Source organism: Ursus americanus, chromosome 9 (genome assembly GCF_024610735.1).
Source record: "Ursus americanus isolate L20-20 chromosome 9, mUrsAme1.1.p, whole genome shotgun sequence".
Taxonomy (NCBI): Eukaryota; Metazoa; Chordata; class Mammalia; order Carnivora; family Ursidae; genus Ursus; species Ursus americanus.
The window spans coordinates 38,900,644-38,921,720 of NC_142135.1; the positions used below are offsets into that span (position 1 = coordinate 38,900,644).

A 21,077-nucleotide genomic window follows, 5' to 3' on the forward strand; every position below is an offset into this window, starting at 1 on the left:
CCCTGAAGGCAGCGAACGGCCGGCCTGGAGGTTGGGGCCGAGGAAAGAAGGTACCACCACCCCCCGGAGCCGGAGCGCAGTCCGCGGCAGAGGCGCCCGCCGGGAGCAGTCTTTGGGGGGCGCCGCCGCCGCTTCGCCCCTCCCGGGCCACACGCTCCCCGGCCAGTGGGGACGACGGCGAGGACCTAGGGCCAGCGCGGCGCCCGGGGGCACCGAGCATCGGACAGTGCTAGTGGGACTCCGGCGCTGTGGATGCTCCTGGCCTCCTCGCCGCGGGGCGGCCGCGCCAGCCTTCCCCCGCCCGGCGCTCCAGGCCCGCTCTGCGCACGCCGCCCGGCAACCCCGCGCGCGTCCCGCGGGGGCGCTGCGTCTCCCAGCCACACGGACGCAAAGCGGCCCCTCTCCCCTACACCTCTTGGCCTCACCACCCGCCTCTCCTCCCACCCTCCGCTCCCCTCCTCTCCTCTCCCCTCCCCTCCCCTCTCCTCCCTCCCCTCCCCTCCCGGCGAGGGGCGGGAGGGGGCGTGGCAGGGCCGGAGTTGGTGTGGCTGGGACCCGGCTCCTTGCACTCGGAGTCCGCGCGAGGAGCCGGGCCCCGGCCGCTGTCCAGCCGTTCCGTGCCCCTCGCGCCCTGCGCCGCCGCCTCTCTGGGAGACGCTACCACTCTCTCGCCATGGATACTCCTAGAGTCCTGCTGTCGGCCGTCTTCCTCATCAGTTTCCTGTGGGATTTTCCCGGTTTCCAGCAGGCTTCCATCTCATCCTCCTCGTCGTCCGCGGAGCTGGGCTCCGCCAAGGGAATGCGAAGCCGCAAGGAAGGCAAGATACCGCGGTCGCCACGAGACAGTACCACGGCCCGGGCGCCCCTGGAGCGCCACGAGCCACAACCGCGGCCACAGGATGAGCCCCGGCGGCGGCCGCTGCAGCACCTCCAAGCGCAGGAGCCTCCTGGCAGGGGCCCGCGCGTGGTGCCCCACGAGTACATGCTGTCAATCTACAGGACTTACTCCATCGCCGAGAAGCTGGGCATCAATGCTAGCTTTTTCCAGTCTTCCAAGTCGGCTAATACGATCACTAGCTTTGTAGACAGGGGACTAGGTAAGTGGCCAAGAAGATGCCCCGCTCCTCTCCCTGGAGCTCCGCAGCCACGGCCCTGCTCCGGCTCGGGCAGGAGGCTACATTTGTGAATTCCCTTCCCTCTCTGGACGCCTCCCCCTTTCTTTTCTTAAATTGTTTTTCTCAAGTCCAATAAGTTTCTGAATGCGGCTGCAGATTTTATTCCAGTGTGCAATCCTCCCTTCGTCGCTTCCTTCTTTCCCTTCCTTCCTCCCTTCCTTCCTTCCTTCTTTCTCTTGTCTTTTGCAGAAAGCAGCGTGGTGGCCGCTCGTCTGGTGGCTGGTGGAGGAAGCGTGGAGGACGGGAGGTGGCAGGCAAATGACTGGGTCTGGAGAGGGGCCGCGGCGGGAACTGACGGCACACTTGCCACAGGGTCTCGGGTTGTGCGAGGTGCGCCGTACAAGGCCTGAGTGGCAGTGGCCGACCGGGGTGGGGGGGGGGGCATGGGGCATGAGTGAGCGTTGGGAAACCCCGAGCACCTATCGGCTCGGCAGATGCAAGTCCCGCGGTCGGAGGAACAAGTCAGCGAAAGGCGTCTGGCAATACCCTGACGCAGCCGCTGCACGGCTTCTCAGCCCTTCCCTGCGCTGGATGTGGGCATCAACCTCCCGGCAGGAGCCCGCGCCCTCGGGCGCCTTTTGCTCCAGCAGCGCGCTCACGGCCGCTCGGAGGCGGCAACCGAGCAGTTTCTGCTAAGGCAGCGGCAGCAACTGGCAGGGCGGGGCAGGGGCAGGGCAGCTAAGTTTAGGGGTTTGTTGGTACTTAATCCATATGGATACGTGGATATGCTCATCCACCTTTCCCAGACAGGCATCGGTCCTCTGAGCTTCTCCCAGGGGCCCTGTCCCCGGTGCCCTCTGAGGGCGTGGGTGCAAGAGTGGGTGCCTTCGGAAACCCGTGCACCCGCTCCTTGCCACCCGCGTTGGTCCGCGTGGTGAGTGCCTTCGAGAGAACCTCGCTCTCCCCTTGGTCCCAGAAACTGAAGAGGGATCCACCGGCGCCAGGAACTCAGCTCCTAAAGAGGGGAGACAATAACCTGGAAGGAGACAGGAAAGGACGGGCGAGAAAAAAAAAAGGGAAAGGGAAGGAAGGGGATGAGAAAAAAGGAAGGAGGAGATTTTTAAAAAAGATTAAGGCTGCTATCCACCATCCTACCCAGACTTAGATTCGAGGCTGGCTTTGACCAGTTCTCCTCCCACTTCCAGGTCAGAGAAAGTGGGGTCGCTCAGAAACCCGCGAGCGCCAGGGTTCAGGCGAACAGGGCTGCTCCCCGCCTGCCTACTCAACACGCTCGTCCTCGGAGCTTTTCAGAGGAGGCTAACGGCTCCCAAGCCCCGGGCTCTTCCCGGGCTTCAGATCCCAGCCTCCACCCTTGTAGCCACCTTCCTTGCGGGCCAGGGCTCCTGCCCACGCTCGGTTCGCGGCTGCAGCCGAGGTCAGCGAGGTTCATGAGCTGCTGAAAGGTCCGGGCGGCAAATTAACGCCTGCTATTTTATGGTGATTTTAGGACTACTAAAGTCACCTTTGCAGATACACATGCCTTCTTCGTAGCGCTGCAACTCCATCCCCAACCTCCGTGCTGCCACTGAAGCTCGCCCCCGCCCCAGTCTTTGAACCCTGCCTCGATTGTCTTCCTCCCTCCAAATCCTGTTTACCGTCCACCTTCTCTACTCTCCTAGTCAAATACTACCCTACACATCCCTAGTGGAGACACTAAGGAAGCTCAGAGAAAATTGCTCAAGAGGCCTTCGCCCAGGGGAAGAAATCCCGAGGCCCAGGCTGGCGGGCGGTTGGGCGCAAGTTTTCTTTTCCCCAAAGGAAGTGGCAAGAATCTCTGCCCCTCCCCCAAGCAGGCACCCCTAACTCGTAAGCTTCGCCCTGCGAGTTTGGCACGGGACCAAGAGACTCTGCAGGCTGTTCGGAGGTGTCTACCGAAGCGTGGGGCGTGCAGGCAGGAGTGGGAGGTCTGGGGGGGGGGGTCAGGTCCCGCGCAGACGCGGGCTCGCTTCACCCTTTCGGGTGCTGCAGTCTCTCCCGGGCACAGCGCTGGGCGTCCCCGGGCGCCGGTGGTAGGGGAAGGGACTGGCTGCGAGCCCAGGCCCAGGGGCCTCTGTTCCCGAGCCAAGGTCTCCAGGCTAGCCGGACCAAGATCCAGACGTCGGCTTCAGCTCTGGAACGCGGTCCCCAGCCGGAGGAGACGCGGAGTGACCCCTTGGACCGCAGCTTCGAAGGCACGGTCTCTTCCACGCTCTCAGGTTCCCAGAACACGCGAAGAAGGGCAGTTGGTTGACTGGGAAGGCTGTGCGGCTCGCCGCACGCCGCTCGGGGGTGAAGGAGTGCGGAGCCCAAGGCAGGAGGGGGCGCGCAGAGGAGGGGGTGTGTTGCGGGCTACAGCGCCAGCTTGATAAAGGGAAAGCCTCACTTTCCCTCTCACTGATTTTGATTTGATGTGTCACCGGCGGTGACCTCGGGCTGGACCTTCCGGGGCTTGCTTAGCATCGGGCCCCTGATTGGAGTGTTTCAACTCAGCGATCTAATTGAGGGTTCATGTCATAACACATCAAACGGTGTCTAGTCTCCCGTGATGGAAGGGACCTGCCAGCCGCGCATCCCCGGCTCCTGGCGAGGACTTCCGCCCCTCTCACGTGGGGACTCTGAACCCCGCCAAACCCGCCTACGTCCCCTCCCCCATCCCGTGGATGGCGGGGCAAGGAGGAAAGAGCTGCGGCCAGCCGAGAGCTGGGCCAGCCGCGCTAACTTGGCGCCTTGCCTCGGGATGTTTAAATCGCCGTCGAGTGCGGCCGGCTTGGCTTTGCAGAGCAGGGGACCCTCAGGGGGAGGAGCAAAGAAAATGGAAGGAATCCTGAAGCGGGTTCAGGAGGCATGAACTCCTTACTCACGTACAATATTTGTAAAAAGCCTTCCTCACCCGGGAACACCGGAACCTCAAAAGTTACCCTTCAAGCTTGCGATTAAGAGTGGGTGAGCAGGGATAAAAATCAGCCGGAAGTAAATGAAGAGCGCTTTGGGTCTACAAAGATAGCACGCCCTCTGTTACCTCACCCTTGCCACGTCCCCCCCCCCCCATGAGGAGACCTTATTGCAAGTTTTATTTTTTCAATGTCCCTCCTTTCGATTTCCTCTCCAAACATCTAGGGGTAATAATAACCAACATATATTGAGCATTTACTGCATACCAAGTACTGTGCTAAAATCTGTTACCTGAATTATTTCATTTAATTCTAACAACAACCCCTGCGGAAAGTGCTATAACCACTGTTTTACAGGTGAATTAAGGAAGAGAAAGAGGTTAAGCAAGTTGCTTAAGGTCACTTGGAGGGGCGAAGCACATATCCAGTTCTAGATCCTGCATGCTTAACTAAGGCACTACATGGGTAGGGTAAGGGGTGAGGAAGTTTCTAAAGGATGGTGGCAGGAAGCAGAAGTAAAAAAAGGGGGGGCAGATTTCCCATCTGGGCTAATACTCTTCTGTGATTTTTTTAAGATCCAGTTTGGAGTTGGAGCAGAACTTTGGATTTGAGGGTCTGAATCTGTGCTGTGCTTTGCTTCCTCTTCGTGCTCTCTGTAAAGTCACAAACCATGCTATCCCTGATCTTTAAATATTCCTCTGTGCTGTGCTTTTGTGATGAGTTTGAATCCACAAAGATGGAAAGTGTGTGCGGGTGTGTGCTGGTGCAGTTGTAAGATCACAGTGGGTCAGGTTGGATGTAGAGGAACTGCAGTTAGCACAGGATAGAACCATTGAAAGGCCACTAGTACTGGCGCCCTTAGGGCCCCAACCCTGGGGCCTGGGAAAGGCAGGGATTGGAACTGCTATGAATTCAACGTGGCTGAGAGATAGAGGGGGAGAGAAAAAGAGAAACACACCTCGGACTTCCCCTTTGTGGAGTGAGAAGTGCCACATAATTCCAACAAGGGGGGATAAAAAACTTCCCCCTTGGTTTTGGAAGAAACCAAAATGAGTCTAGGAATACTGTTGTGAGTTCAGTTTCCAGATGATTTGGAAACCAGAAGACTCCTAAAATTTACTTCCTGGTGATTGTTGTTGTTACAATAGTCTTCTCAGAAAGGAGGCAGTAAGGAACAGAGAAAAACCACAAACGAGATCGGAACATCCTTGAGGAACTTGACACCCTAGAAATGAATCGCTGGAAAGTTTGCTGCCGGTTATTGGCTTCTTGGTTTACCTTCTGGGTCGCGATTATCTGGGGGCAGGACAGGACAACTGTGGGGTCAGCCGAGCTGCGGGGAGGGTATTCTAAGAGCTGTAGGGTTCCCTCTGATTCAAGTTCGTCTGGGACAGCATGTTTATGCAAAACAGCGAATTTCTGGGTGGACCTGGGCCGCAGAGTGGCGCAGTCAACGCAGCAGCGCTTTTGCCCCGACCCTGTTGTCGTTGGCAAACGGAAAATGAAATATAAGCAGGGAAGTATTTTAATGGGGACGGAGGGAATTCACAACTGTTAATTATTTGGTGACCTTGTATTCGATTTGTTTGAGTCCCTTATAAAAACACTAATGCAGACCAGACGGCCAAATGAGGAAGCCGGCAGAAGGTTCCAATCTAGGCTTTATTTCCCCGGAAAGAGGGAACAGCCTTGGAAAAGGATTGCTGAGCATTCAAGTGTGCGTGTGAGAGCGCACCCGAGTGAGCGCTGGCGTGGAGTTTGCACTGCTGTAGAGGTTCATGAGCTGCTATCAGGCCAGTGGCCTGGAAGGTCCTGGAAAAGGGCCTGGGGTGAGGGAAGGAAGCCTTAAAGAAGAAGTTTGTTCTTCTCTTCTGGTTGGAATGATTAAAACATTTTAAAGGCCACAAACCACAAACGCCTTAGCCATTGGCTTGTTGTTAAGTATCAGTTACTGTCACCCTCATCCCTAAGGCCTTCAGGGTTACCTTACAAGACTCTTACAAGGGCCACCTTAGCAAGTAAGCTAAGAACACCTAGTGCCTTCTGCAGCGAGAGTGCAAGTGGGGCCAGAAACCAGGGCGAGCTTCCTCTGCACGGGAGGCTAATTTGAAAAGGACTCTGAACGTTTTCCCCAGCGCGGGAGGCACTCGGGCTCTGGGAGTTTGCGCGGTAGAGTTGCTGGTGGGGGAGGGGATCGAAAAACGTGCTCAAACATCCTTGTCTTTTCTCCACATTAAAAAACAAAACAAAAACAAAAAACAAACAAACAAAAAACAAATTACCTAAGCCACAGCCCACGACAGGCCTTGGGAATCCCTTCCTCGGCAAACTGAATGAAGACAGGAACCTCCCCCTCGCGACCTGCGAGTTTGCGCGCAGCCGGGACCCGCGGAGAACGCGGGCGTTGCACAGGAGGAGGTCCTAACGCAAACAGTTTTTTCCCCATCGGAGTTCTCCAAGTTCCAGCGGCACACCTCCTTGAAATTGGTGCCGTTTTCCTGGGGTGGCGAGAGGGGAAGGAGAAGAGAAGGGGAGGCAGAAGTGGGAGAAAGATGATATGATAGAGATCGGACAGAACGAAAACTGTTTGCTGGCAGGACTGCTGCGTGCAGTGAAGGACGCAGAGCGCAACAGCAATAATCCCTGGGGGCTTTTAAGTAAAGTGAAGGGCATTAGTTCAATAAATCCTGGGGTATGGAGTAACCCTGGGCAAACGACGCTCTCTGCACCCGGGGACGGTATCCCAGCCGAGGCCGCGCGGTGTGGTTAGCGGGAATGTGGATCCTCCGCGTCCTTTCGTTGCTCGGCATCAGCCCCCTCCCTGCCCGCCCCTCCCTGCCCTCCCCCCGCCCCCCGCCTCTCTTAAAGCCCGGGCTGTTTATTTTTAAGCTCAATGGCGGTTAAGTGGTGTCTTCTGTTTACAGGAATTAAATAGGTCCTCGTCGGCCTAATGGGTTCCAGGGTGGCTGTTCTCTGCCTTCCAGGCCAGTCCATTAGCGCCGCTGGGGGCCGAGGGCTGGGTCTGCGTGGCTTGAGCCGCTGCAGGCGCTAGGAGGGACTGGCCGCGGGCGGCTGGCCGTGCTGGCCAGCTTTCCAGAAGATGCGCGCGCCGCGCCGCCAGTGGCCCGGGTGTCTGGGGGCGGAGTTCGGCTTGGGGACGCGGTAGTGGGCGTGCTGGAGAGAAGGGCGGGCCTCTGGCCCCGTCTGAAGCGGGTTTAGCTTACCGACCCGAGCGGAAAGTGGGGGCAGGAGCAGCGCGGAGGGTTGGCTTTGGGATCCCGGTGGTTTATACGCCCTCCTGCCCTCCCTGAAGAACGAACGAACCGAAGAAAATCCATGCGCCTGCTCTGCAAACCTGGCTTCCAGGCACGTTGGTCCAGCCCTCACCCCACTTCCCAGCCGACTGTTGAAATTGAATGAACGATGGTCCACAGCTGCCCCCGCGAATCTCATTTTGCTGCGACGTTAGTTGGGAAGTCAGCCCAAGGTGAGCGCAGTGGAGCAGTTTCCACCACCCCTTCTTCAGAAGCCGCGCCGGGCTCAACACTTTAAAGAACTCACCCCTGAGGTTTCTCCTGCACAGGACCCCTGGGCACTGAAGTCCTTTCCTGTCCACGCAGCACGCCAATTTGAACCCCTCTCCCCACCTGCAACCCGAGAACTGGTCGGAGAGGAGAAACCAAATAAAATGGGAACCTTTTCTTCTACTTCTGATCTCCAGACTCTCTAGTCAAAAGGCCCGATCGTGTTCCAACCCCGAAGGCTGTTTCCCGGCAGCATTTCCTCCTCCCCTCCAGCCCTGGGCCTGTGTGGCTCCAGTGGGCTCCCTGTGACCCTACTGGTCCACAGTGCAGCGAGGGCGGCCCCTGGCACATCACCGCGTCAGGGCCCTGTACAGCACAGCTCCAAGGGAAGGGCAGTGACCTTCGGAAGACATGGGGACGCAGGGGAAAGGTGGGGAGAGAGGGTAGGGCTTGTGGCATTGGTACCGAGCTTCCGTTTGGATTTCATCTGCAGTGGTGTCAAATTAAGATTCTGGAAGGCCCCGGTGAGACTGCAGTGAAAAGAGACCCTCCCTGAAGTGTTCTTGATCTCAGCTTCCAATCATTGGTTCTGGAACCCCTCTGAAGAACGTGTGGCCACGAGGGTTCGAGGGTTCGCACTGACCAAGTTCTTGGACCCCACTTTACAAATGAATCCATTTCATCTTAGAGAGAGAAAAAAAGAGTCCTCTTAAAGCGCCTTGGGAGTCCTGCTGGGGGTGCCCAATGCCCAGTGCTCAGGGGAGAGGGCTGGCCTGCGTCTCCCGCCAGCACCTAGCCTTATGGCCATGGAAGGCTGTGCTGAGGCTGGGAGAGCGCTGGACGTTCACCTTCCGTCGGGTGGCATCTGGGGCTCTCCTTCCCTCCACTCCCACCCTCACTCATTTGCCTCTGGCTGGGCCAGAGCCTGGTGCGGGGACACTGGGATTTCTCTGTGGTATCCAGGCCCGCGACCAGACCTGCTTAATCATGTGGGGTTCGCAAGGCCCGGGCTCCTTGCAGGGAGGAGGGTGCAGTCTGCCAGGCTTGGGAGAGAGACTAGAAAAGCCTCTCCAGATTCCGTGGAGGACCCTTCTTGGGCCTCTCTGATCTTTGAAAGGAGGAAAGAAGCTGAGAGACGGAGGGCACACTATTGGAGAAAACACTGGGGAAGCCAAGAGATGCAGAGAGAAGCTGGGCCGGTGAGCGTGTGTCCGGAGACACACAAACACCCACCTGGGCCTTCTCAGGCGACTTGCTCTGTTTCTGGGCCCTGCACTCAGCCTGAGGAGGCATTCACTGCTACAGCCCATCTCCCTGCCCAATGCGCCTGGCCCTTTGCCGGTGAAGATCATCCAGAATGTCACGCTCATCACCGCCCTAGATTGGCTCTGTGGACAGATCGAGCCCCACCCCAAAAAGGCTCCACGGTGGAAGGTGACGAGTGGGGCAAGGAGACTAACCCCCAGGCCTCGGGCTGCATGGCCCAGCGGGGGAGCCGCATGGTTAGCATAGGCCCCAGCACTGGCCCTGAGCCCACAGAGGAGGGAATTATCCTTGATGAGGTTCTGGCTGGAGGTTTTTTTGTTCACCTGGAAGCTGTGAGCGAGACCACAGTAGTGGATGACATAACGAGGTAGGGCGCTGAGAAAGAGCAGTGTGATGCGGGCGAGGCCACAACTCCTATGGGCCTTGCCCTTCACTGGACCTCAGATGCATAGGAACTGGAAGTCCTGGCTTCTCTCTTTACGCCTCTGCCCGGCACCTTTCCTTCGTTCACTTCTGGAAATCCTGCAGAAATCATTGGATTGCATCTCCTCAAAGAGGGTCAAGAGGAGTTCAGGTTCCTCTTCTGCCTACCTGGAGCGGGTAGTTACCGTAATATTGGCTGCATTCATCGGGTGTTTGTGTGTGTCATGCCATGCATGGGTGCCTGGACTCTGACCTTTACAATGACTCTGCTAAGTGGGGCATAGTGCTCCCATTTCACAGATGAGGAATATGAGGCTGGGAGAGATTATGTGACCTAGAGTTTCCAGGGTCACCCAGCCAATAAGTCACAGGTCAGGATCCAAATCTATGTCTCTTCGACTCTAGAGCCCTGTGCCAATTCCACGTTGTCAGTAGTAACCAGTCTTATACAGGTCTTCAGATGAATGTCTTTCCCATTCGTTCTCTCATTTGCTACCCCTCCTTCAGTGACTGTGAGCTGAGAGAATTGTTTCCCTGGAAGTTCTCTTTCAAAAGTTCAATGGTTAACGTCCCTTAAGTTCTGCTGTTTAGGAAGTGATTTACTCTAGGAGACCAGGGATTGATGCCCTTCCCTCAAGCGCGGGCTGCACGAAAGAGCAGGGGCCTTCTCAGGGTTTCTACCAAACACAGAGTCCATGGGCTACGATGTTCGATGTTCAGGGTGGTGGTGCACCGATACTGGAACCAGATGGCCACATCTACCTCTTAGTTTCTTGGACAAGTTAGCATTCAACAATCTGTATTTTAAGTTTTCTGGTGCATAACATGAGCATAGTAGTGATATCCTTTTCTTTTCCATAGTTAGCTTTGAGGCTTCCATGAGTTATGAGAATTGAGATCATGCACAGCGGATGGTAATTGCTACGCTAGTGTTTGCTATTACGATTTTTCTTCTGGATGGTGGGGCCAGAGCACCCTGTCGAGGACGAATTGTGTGGCCTGCCTCTTGAATCTGCCCCTCAGCGAGGAGGCTTAGTGAGCTCAGCAGCTTGCAACAGATCTCAACAGAGGCAGGACTCAGGCCAAGAACACAGGGGGATGCTCGGGTTATTATCGTGTCCCAGGAGAGGGTAATCGTGGGAGCACAAAGTACTCAGAGGCTTTCATACCCTAGGGGAGAGGGCTGGCGGCTCATTTTTCTCACTCTGTACCTCTGACTCTATTTCCAACCTGTAGACTTTGGCACCGCAGGGCAGTGCTGAAGCTGAGTGATCTAGGGAACAAGTGACCTCAAATCTAGCGACGAAATCTCTGCGTGCAGATCTTCTTCCTTCTAGTAAAGCGGGGGGAAAAGATCCTGGGGGAACCCAGTCCGCCAGGAGTTGATGGCATTGGTGATGAATGTGTGTCGCGTGTCCTCCCTCCCTCTTCGCACCACCGCCCAATCAGAGCCTCGGAAGAGGGCGTGGCCTCAGGTCGGAGGGCGGGGGGAATGAAGATCTTCAGATCCTGTCCTTAGCTAGTTGGAAGACATTGGGCAAGTGAAGACAACCTCGCAGAACCCCAGCTTCCCGATCTATAAATGAGTGTAACGGTAGAACGGGCCTCACACCCAGCGCTGAGGATTCAGGGACAGAGCTCATCAAAACCCTGAGCACGTGCCTACCGCAAAGGCGCGCCCCAGAAGCGTTCAGGGCTGCTGTTGGCTCAGAAACGACGGGGGTTGGGGGGAAGACTTCACTGCAAAGACGTCTGGAGTTTTCTTTGTAAAAAAGCGTGCCAATCCCGCCCCTCCCATCCCCCCACCTAGGGAGGTGGGCGTGGGAAAGGCCACTATCATCTCGGCTCTTTGAGCCACCGCCTAATCGCAGGATCTGTGTCTTTGGAGGACGTGGGGCGGGACGCGTGGCGGGGTGACAGGTGGAGGCGGGTGGGAGCATGCCGGACTCTTGGCCAGTGGCCGTTCGGGGTCACCAAGAATTCAAAGGATGGGAGCCCGACGCTCAAGGAGGAGCTCTCTCAGACAGCTGGAGCCGCCGGGGCACCCTCGGGGCGGCGGGTGACAGAAAATCCCACAAGGACTCTCAAGAGGGACCTCAAGCGGCCCTCCTATCTCGGAGATGTCTTGGGAAAATGCAGTGCGTGCCCTTCCCGCCCCAAACCAAATGAAGCTGCGGGTTTTCGGAAGCCCTCGACAGGGTGGCCCCCCTGGAGCTGGCCCCAGCAGGGAGAGCCCTGGGGGACCCTCGAGGCACATTTCCTCCCGCTACGCGTCCTCGCTGAGGCTGTCCTCCTGGGGCTCAGGTTCTCTGGTGTCGGGTCTTCGGTGCTGTGAGCCTCCTTTCCTTTCCCATCTGGTGTTTCTTAGCTCCCCCCAGCCACGCACTGAGGCTGCCACCCGCACTGATGACTTTAACCTTCCTAGGCCAGTTTTCTCCTTTAAAATGTGTGTTATAGTCCCTGTCTTGCAAGTGATTAGTTCTTTTTCCTTGTGTCCTCATTTGCTTCTTTTTAAAATTGTTCATCAAATTCCATACCGGATGTGCATGTTTGAGGTGTCCTCAGCTCAGCCTTTTACCAACTTGCTCTTAATTAAAAAAGGCTGACCTATTTATGAAGACTTTTCTTCAAAAATGCAGATGGTTTATTCGTTCCTTCTCTTCTCCTCCCCCTCCTTCCTCCATCCACCCACCTGGGAAAATTGATAAGCACAAATCCAGCAAATGTAACTTGAAAGGTCTGTACGTCTAATACTCAACAAACACTGAGTTAACTGGGTTTGAGCCAAACTATAACAAACCAGGTCCCTGAAAATTAAAAGCAAAATAAAAGTTCCCATGATTTATTACTGATTGATTTCAATTTAAAGGCCTAAAGCTTAGGATTCGCTTCCAAGTTGTAGAAAAAAAAAGTGCCACAAACAGAATGAAAGGTGCATGTTTCTAGGGAGGAGGATGGGAGAGAGGGTCACTTGATGATATCAGCCCTCGTTTATACAGGACTTCAGCCTTCATTTATACAGGATTTAATGGGCTTGTGGAAGGGAATGTGAAGGGCTGGCTTCCTACCCACAGGTGGCCCTGGTGGCAGGGCCAGACTTTATGATGCCAAGTCAGCAGGCAAAGTGTCTTCAGGGTCACAGGGGATGGTGGTGTGTGCACTCCCCAGGTCGGATGCCTCCTCTGGGCTATTTCTGTGATGCATGGCTCCAGAGCAGGTCCAGACAGGTGGGGGAACGTGGTTGGTAGTAGAGCTGTGCAGAGTAGCCACCTTCTTGGACCCTCTGTTAAGGGGTTAGAGGTTCGGGAGACCCAGTGAGAGTACATGTGGCTGAAAGAGTAAAAAAAAGATGTGGGGGTGGCTGTGAGGGGCAAAAAAGATGCTGGGAGAAATAATGACTTGGTTCTGGTGAGTACCACCATAGATGCTGCCCTGGGTCCCTTTGGAGGACCCCGTTGTGCCCCACCTCCAATGATGCCTGATCCGCAGGATGAGGACTCTAAAGAGTGAAGGAGACATGCTCCTCTAGGTTAGTGGTTCTTAAAGTGGGATCCCAGACCAGCAGAACCAACATTACCTGGGAGCTTAAGAAAAATGCAAATTCTGGGCTCCACCACAAACCCCTGGGGCCTGAGAGAATTTTCTATTTCTTTCTTTTTTTAAAAAAAGATTTTATTTATTTATTTGGCACAGAGACAGCCAGTGAGAGAGACAGCCAGTGAGAGAGAGACAAGCAGGGGGAGTGGGAGAGGAAGAAGCAGACTCCCAGCGGAGGAGCCTGATCCCGGAACGCCAGGATCACGCCCTGAGCCGAAGGCAGACGCTTAATGACTGAGCCACCCAGGCGGCCCGAGAATTTTCTATTTCTAACAAGTGTGATACTGTACAATGTGATGCGATCTTGCGATTTAGGGACCCTTACAGGTTTAGTGGCCTGAGAGCTACTACTCTACTGTGGTACCTAAACCATAGGGCTCTTGCCCAAATAGCACAGAGCCCCCTTGCAGGTCTGGGCAGCTGCTTCATCGGGTCTGTTCCCCTAAAAGTGTATCTACACCACTAATACATGCCTGGGAAGCTTGGGAGACCTGTGAGCAAGGGCGTCCACAGTCCTGCAAGCGAGGCCGCTCACGCGGTGGGATGGAGCTGGTGTGGAAAGAGAAAGGGGCAGGTTTCAGACTGAAGTCCTCATTTGCACTCTCTCCTTGAGCCCTGGAAAGATGACGGGCTGGCTGGTCTTGCTAGAAAGATCATCAGAAATCCCAAGGCAGCAGAATCAGTACAGCACTCTCTTTACAGATGCTTTCCTCTGTTTTGGCCATTCTCGAGCACCAGAGAAATGTGACTCAGCTGTAGAGACTAACCATTATTAGCCCACGCTTTCTTAAAAAAAAAAAAAAAAGTAAAAACAAAAGGTGGCTGATTTCTCCATGTTACATGAGAGAGAAATAAATAAATTACCCTTTACACCTTCCTATGCTCTCCAGCCAGTGACAAACCATCTCAAGAGTTATGTAAGCTGAGATGGAAATGATTTCCTTATGGCGTCCATGTTTTATTCCCAGCAAGCCCTGCAAACAGAGTTTGGACTGTATCCCCCATCCCTCATATCCCAGCCATTCCTGGTTGCTTTTAAACCTGGTACCTGCACTCTAATGGAGAGCAGTGGGGCCATGGGGCTTAGGGGCCAAATGGTCCAAGTCCGGAATTAAATAGACTTGAGTTTGGATCTCAACTTTACCACTTACTAGCTCTCAGACTTTGGTAATTAAATTAATTTCTCCAAACCTTGGTTTTCCCACCTGTAAAATGGGTGCTATCTACCTTACAGAACTGGTCTGTGTTTGCGGATAAAGTAAGGATGAAGAGTATGTCAGCCCTCACAACACTTAGCTGGTGCAGCAAATGCCTTAAGTCTGGCCCTCTCATCACATCCTTAGTTTGGAGAGAGAGAAATATGAGAGGCGAGAAAGTGAAGCCTAAGGCAATAGGTCCAGAGAGCTGGGTGGTGGCTCAGGGTTGTCAGAGCAGATTTCTTTAAAGGAGGAGAAGAAAGTGTGCTGAGTTCCCACTGATTTTAATGTGACCCTGGCCGGTTTGAAGGTCTTGGCTTCCATAAATCAGCCGCCTCCAGCAGCTTTTCCCTCTTCACCTCTCTAACCCTTCCCACAGCTCCATCTCAGGTTGGGACATGTGCCTTTGAGTGAGGTAGCCTGCCCTGCAGTCAGCCCAGAGTGGGGACTGGGTGTGGCTGAGGCTCCAGGTCCGATGCCCTGGGGCGACATCTGGACAGGCAGTGAGGGTCGGACCCGGGACCCAGTGACACTTTTACTATTGAAATCGAACCAAACTTTACTAGCTTCTGGGGAAAGCTGGGGGCTTTGGGGATTTTTGTATTTGCTGGGTTGTAAATATTTTATGAGAAGGCAGACCAGGAAAATCTGGTTAGCTTTCCGCCTTGCACATTGAAGTGGGGTTGGCTTCATGCACAAATGCGTCAAAAAAGAAGTCAAGCTTTGCCTTGGTCCCAAAGAATTCGTCTTGGACTTTAAAAGCCTGTTATCCCCCCCACACCCCTGTCCCCCATCATGTGCCCTGAATTTCTTTTTCTTATTTGTAACCAAAAATTTAATCTTCAAGATTAGTTTCAAAGCAAGATCTCAAGTTGGGTGGGTGGGTGGAAGGGAGAATGTCACTGTGTGTGTGTGTGTTTGAGGTTTTCTCCTAGCTGATGTATTTCTCATTGACTGTAGGATCTTCTCAATGGGTAGATGCCTGGTGTGTGTGTGTTTGTTCATTTGCCACCCCCTGCAGACTTCTGAAGGCTTTGTTACTCTTTTGTTTGTTGTTAAAATGGTTGGTGAATTTGAAAAAGCAAGCAAGCAATCTTCATTCTGTCAGCTTTGTGCGGGGCCTACATACTTCAGCAGACGTGTCTAATGGCAGCGACATCCCCCCAGACCAGGGGGTCTAAACTAGGGCTGCATCTTCAAATCATCTTGGAGCTTAAAAACAAAAACAAAAGACAAAACGAACAAACACAAAACTAACAAAAACCCAGTACCCAGGCTCTGTCCAGAGACATTGCTTTAATTGGTTAAAGCAAGCCCTGGCAACTGGTAATTTTTAAATTCTCTAGATGATTATAAAGGGCACCCAGAGTGAGAATAACTGCCCTGGAAGTTTCCAACTTACTGACCAGCATGTAGCCAGGTCAGGCACGGCTGTGCGGGCTGCGGTACGATGGACAGGACATGGTCCTAGCTCCTATGGGCCAGTGCAGGCGGGGCAGGCGGGGCAGGGTGTTGCTGGGAAAGACCACTAAGGAGACAAATATAAACGAGGTCATCGTAGATAGTGCTAAGTGCCGGTAAGATAATAAACCCGGGTCCTGTGGTAGTGACCGAGGGAGGCTACTTTAGATCAGGGTGGTCGAAGATGGCCTCTAGGAGGAGGTGACATTTGAACCGAGACGTGAATGATGAGAACGAGCCAGCCAGCCGAAAGGAGGGCTGGGGGAAGCGCGGCCCAGGCTCACGACCACAAAGGGCACATTAGTGGTTACGCAGGCTCCTGGGGGAAAACCCGGAGGCCGCCGCCGCAGCGGGCTCTCCAGCAGCCACCGACTTCCGCCCTGGGAGTCCCGGGCTGACGGGGGGGCGGGGGGCGGGGGTCCTGCCCTGGTGCTCCCCCTCCCCTAGCTGCACAGCGGCCGGGCGGGGAGCCGGGGTGGTCAGGCCCCGGGCTGGCCGGGCTGGACTCCCAGCCGGCCTGCCCTGCTCCCCGCCCTTTTCCTCCCGGGGGCGGCCGCAGAGCACCGGGCTGATCTCCCCCTTAAGTGAAACTGACTGTAATTATTTTTTATCTCGCAGACGATCTCTCGCACACTCCTCTCCGGAGACAGAAGTATTTGTTTGATGTGTCCACGCTCTCAGACAAAGAAGAGCTGGTGGGCGCGGAGCTGCGGCTCTTTCGCCAGGCGCCCGCAGCGCCCTGGGGGCCACCGGCCGGGCCGCTCCACGTGCAGCTCTTCCCCTGCTTGTCGCCCCTGCTGCTGGACGCGCGGACCCTGGACCCGCAGGGGGCGCCCCGGGCCGGCTGGGAAGTCTTCGACGTGTGGCAGGGCCTGCGCCAGCAGCCCTGGAAGCAGCTGTGCTTGGAGCTGCGGGCCGCGTGGGGCGAGCCGGGAGCCGGGGAGGCCGAGGTACGCGCGCCGGCGCCCCAGCAGCCGGCGCCCCCGGACCTGCGGAGTCTGGGCTTCGGCCGGAGGGTGCGGCCCCCCCAGGAGCGCGCCCTGCTCGTTGTGTTCACCAGATCCCAGCGCAAGAACCTGTTCGCCGAGATGCGCGAACAGCTGGGCTCGGCCGAGGTCGCGGGCCCCGCCGCTGCCGGCGCGGAGGGGTCGTGGCCACCGCCGTCGGGCGCCCCGGACGCCGGGCCTTGGCTGCCCTCGCCCGGCCGCCGCCGGCGGCGCACAGCCTTCGCCAGCCGCCACGGTAAGCGGCACGGCAAGAAGTCGAGGCTGCGCTGCAGCAAGAAGCCCCTGCACGTGAACTTCAAGGAGCTGGGCTGGGACGACTGGATTATCGCGCCCCTGGAGTACGAGGCCTACCACTGCGAAGGCGTGTGCGACTTCCCGCTGCGCTCGCACTTGGAGCCCACCAACCACGCCATCATCCAGACGTTGATGAACTCCATGGATCCCGGCTCCACCCCGCCCAGCTGCTGCGTGCCCACCAAATTGACTCCCATCAGCATCCTGTACATCGACGCCGGCAATAACGTGGTCTACAAGCAGTACGAGGACATGGTGGTGGAGTCCTGCGGCTGCAGGTAGCGGCGCCTTTCCCGCGGCCTTGGCCCCAGACCGCAGGGGAGGCCTGACTGCAGACAGGCGGAGGAGCTGGCCTTGGAGGGGGCGGAGGGTGGGGGAACAGCCTGGACGTGCAGCCAGGTGGGAGAGGCGGGAGCTCAGCCTTCCCAGAACCTTCCACCTGCCAGCCCAGAGGGAGATACGGATTTTCACACCTTGCCTGGCCACCCAGGAAAAACAAGCCAAGGAGGATTTCTTTCGTTTTTTTTTTCTTTATTACTGTGGCTTTGGATTTCCTTGTGTGCCTCACAGGTTTTGATAGGAGGTGGGGGGCGGGTAGACGCATACATGTTTCTCAACCGCTCCATGGATTGAAAAATTTATAGCTTGAGAAGAGAAACCGTGTGGGAGGAAGAATCACCTTTGACCACATCTTGGTTTGATTGTTTTCTACTCATGTAAAGAAGGTGGGGTTTTCTCTGGCCATGTCATAGCCTAACTCTTGTGACCTCCCAAGCAGAGAGTGTTAAACTAGAGGAATTAACACTGAGAATAGGAAAGCCAGGAGGGGCCCTGCCTTTAGGAGAACCTGCTTGTATACCGGTCTGCCCTGGCCTCTCCCAGTACAGGGAGCTGGCAACTGGCATCTCACTCAAGGGGGCTCAGGTCACTGCCTTTACTGTTGCTTTTTCTGGTAGGGGAAAGGGGAACTGGTATGGATGGAATGACAAGAATGAGTCCAAATGGAACCCCCTGAAGGATAATGAGAAACCACAAGGCCTGCCTCTGACAGGGCTGACACTGAGGTGTATGAGCCAGGCTGGAGGTAACCCAGGAAAAACCCTTCTGTGGTATCTGTTTCTAATTGATTTCTTTGAACAGAGTTTGCCAAAATTCAGACATCCCCTTTTAAGGGGAAGGTGATTTTCCAGTTAAACAAAAAGTGAGTAGGGGTGGGAAGCTGTGTAACTAAGAGAAAAGGTGCGGAGAAGGGGAAATGAGCCAAGAAGCAGAGGGTGAGGTCAGGGGGGGAGGTGGTGGGCCCCTAGGAAGGATGGGGAAAGGGGGGCCAGTCCAGAAGCAGGGAAGGGAAGAGAAGGGGACTCGGGTCCCTGTGCCCAGAGATTTCTTTCACATATATGTTCCCTCCCCTCTCTCTAACATTCCTGAAAGATTACCAGCCAGCGATAGCCCAGGGCTCCCCCAAAAGAATTGTTTCAGATTGTAATTACCAGTTAGGCAATGTTTTTAAACCTTAGTAATGAGAAACTGTGAAAAGAGCAAAGTGTTACATTGAGCTCCGGGTGGGAGACGGGGAAGGGACAGTAAGGAAGGAGGCAGGGGTGGAATTCATCTTCCGGAAGGAAGAAGGAGAGAGCACAACGAAATTTAAATACCCATTCCCAGACTGTGGAACACGTGAACTTTCCCCCAGCCTGCACCAGTATTATTTTCAAACACTGCCCGTAAGTAGGCCCTTTGCAGAGTTAGTTTCCTTCTCATATTTGACCATGAAATGGTTTAAACAAGGGAACTTGTACCGACCATTAAAAAAGTTTTTGTTTTTCCTAAGTGGTTTTGCTCTCTCAATCTAAACCTGTTGCTTGTTTGGTTCAGAGAACTACAAACTGTCCAAGAAAGGGTGAGAATGATAATAAATGCTAATATAAAATGCTAAGTAAAGAAAAAAAAAAGACTTGGCCAGGAGAAGTAATTTAAAATGCACATTTGCTTTGGATGCACTGTTGTTCTGTTAAGGCTGTATATATTTGTTTATTTAAGGTGACCGGAAGTGCAAAGAGGAAGTGGATAGCATGCAATTCATCCTAATGTGCAAACGTTATATGCACTCAAATGTTATAATTTCTAATATTTTTAAAGTTTATATTCGAGTTGTACAAAGTTAAGCATTAATCAGATATTTCATTCTTTCATAATGTTATCATTTTCTTAAATATTATTACAAAATTTTAAGTCTGTCTAATGGAGAGTTTTTTTAAACTGTCTACCTCACTATAATACAAGTATTTACAACACGAAAGTTACCAGAGGTCAATTTTATATTCAGAACATTTTTTACAGTACACTTTTCCTGGATGATACTCAATCTAATACTGTATTATTAAACTCATTTCCCCCCTCAATCACTCAGCCTGGTTTATATGGATCTATTTAGAAAAACCCTTTTCTTAAGGAACGACTGCCCATGGTACTTTGGTCCACTATGGGACTGGATGTCTGAAAAGGCACTGATGATTTAAATGTCCAGCCCCTAGAGCCTTGCACTTTTTTCTTCATAACTCTTCCATGAGTCTTCATGAAATTTTCGTTCACCAGGTGAAAGCCAAATCCTTGTCAACTATCAGGGCAGTGTTGATAAGCCTGTAACTCATTCCAGCATCTCAAGACCCCAAGTAAGCATTGGATTATTTTCTTGGTTTCTTTAATATTGAAAAAAAAGCTGTAAATTACTTAAGCCAACCTGGCTGTCCGTAACTCCTGTTTACATGGATGGCATAAAGCAAGCAGAAGATAGGCACTCTTTCTCTCTTTGTTCCCGGGCTGTAAATTAGGCTTGTACCAGCCTGAGCCCTCACGGTATGTCAGGTACAATGATGTGCATGCATTATTTCATGTAAACCCCTCAGAAGCTCCAAGATGTAGGTATTATTTTTATCCCCACTTCACAGACGAGGAAACTGAGGTGCGGAGAGGTTAAGTAACCTGCCGGTGGTCATCCAGCCAGGGCGTGGTACTTCGGTTTTAAACCTAGTTCTTTCAGACTCTAGGGCCTGAGACATTAACCACCATGCAGTTCTGCTCCAGCATCATCTACCTGCCCTCCATTTGGTGCCTAAATGTCAGCATGGGGCATTTGCAATCAGTCACAATTATGGGGGTCGGTGAGCTGTCACAGGGGCCGCCAGCATTGCTTATGATTTTGGAACATGTGACTGCTGGGATGTGGGATGCTGAAATATGGGTGCGGATTGCAAAGCTCAGTGGGTCCTTCGCTTGGGCTTGCCTCAGGAAACCCATAGTTTCGGGTTGTTGCTGGGCTTCTGTAGAGTCTCTGCAGTTTTCTGGAACTGCCTGGGTGTGGTTTTGTGAGTTTGGGTTCTCAAAATAATGGTCAATTTACAAATAGGTTATGTTTCAAAAGACTGGTTGTAAGCGGTCTGTGTAGAACTGAGAAACATTTTCCTATGGAAACAATGTTGGTTTGAGTTTCCAGGTCATTTCGTATAAGCTTTATTTACCCAAATGGAAATTTTTAATAAAGCAACTTTGACTTCTGGGGGTTGGGAACAGATAATCACCTGGGAAAGAAAAAAAGAGGCTCTTGCTCTTCTCTTTCCTGGGTCGAGGCAGTATTTGAAACAGTTGAGAATTCTTTGCATTTTTCCATCACTCTTTCTATATCCCTCACCCAATTCCCCAGCCTCCCAACTGCCCCGGGGAATCCCAGCCCACACTGTCATATGTCCCCACTCCAGAGATTTCCCTTTTCTGCATAAATATTTCCATCCCCAAAGTTATTTGCCTCTCTTCCCTCCATCAGAAAGTTTATTCCTTCACTTAGATGGTAGAAGAAACACAATCTGATAGAATTACGTGAAGATGTAAATATCTCCTAGCTCCTTAACCTTGGAGACATTTGCATTTTAAGGAAAGAATCTTGGTTAACTCAGCTTTCTTGTGAGAGATGTGAAAGACAATATGGAAGCCTCAACACTCCAGCCACACGCAATCTGGGGAGTTGAATATGAGCTCGGCACTAATGATACAGGGCGAGTGGAGAGCCTTGCCAAAGTGAATTTTTTGATGTCCCCAGAGTATATTTTGAAGAGACTATTTATAGCTGACTTGTCTTAAAAATTAATATCCAATGTATTAAAGCAATACATTTAATAACTTAGTTGTTTTTTTCTAAAGCACTTAAGTTTCATGAATGTAGGCCCCATAATTTGTTGCCCTTGATTTTGCTCGTTGCCGTGTTCTCAGC

General features: G+C 53.6%; 1 protein-coding gene across 1 annotated transcript; it reads left to right on the forward strand.

Moving 5' to 3' along the window:
- Positions 1 to 641: 641 nt before the first annotated feature.
- Positions 642 to 17,095, forward strand: GDF6 (growth differentiation factor 6). Its single transcript, XM_045805637.2, has 2 exons — positions 642 to 1,097; positions 16,131 to 17,095. The coding sequence occupies exons 1-2, from the start codon at positions 674 to 676 to the stop codon at positions 17,093 to 17,095; spliced, it is 1,389 nt and encodes a 462-aa protein (XP_045661593.2). The 5' UTR covers positions 642 to 673.
- Positions 17,096 to 21,077: the final 3,982 nt, after the last annotated feature.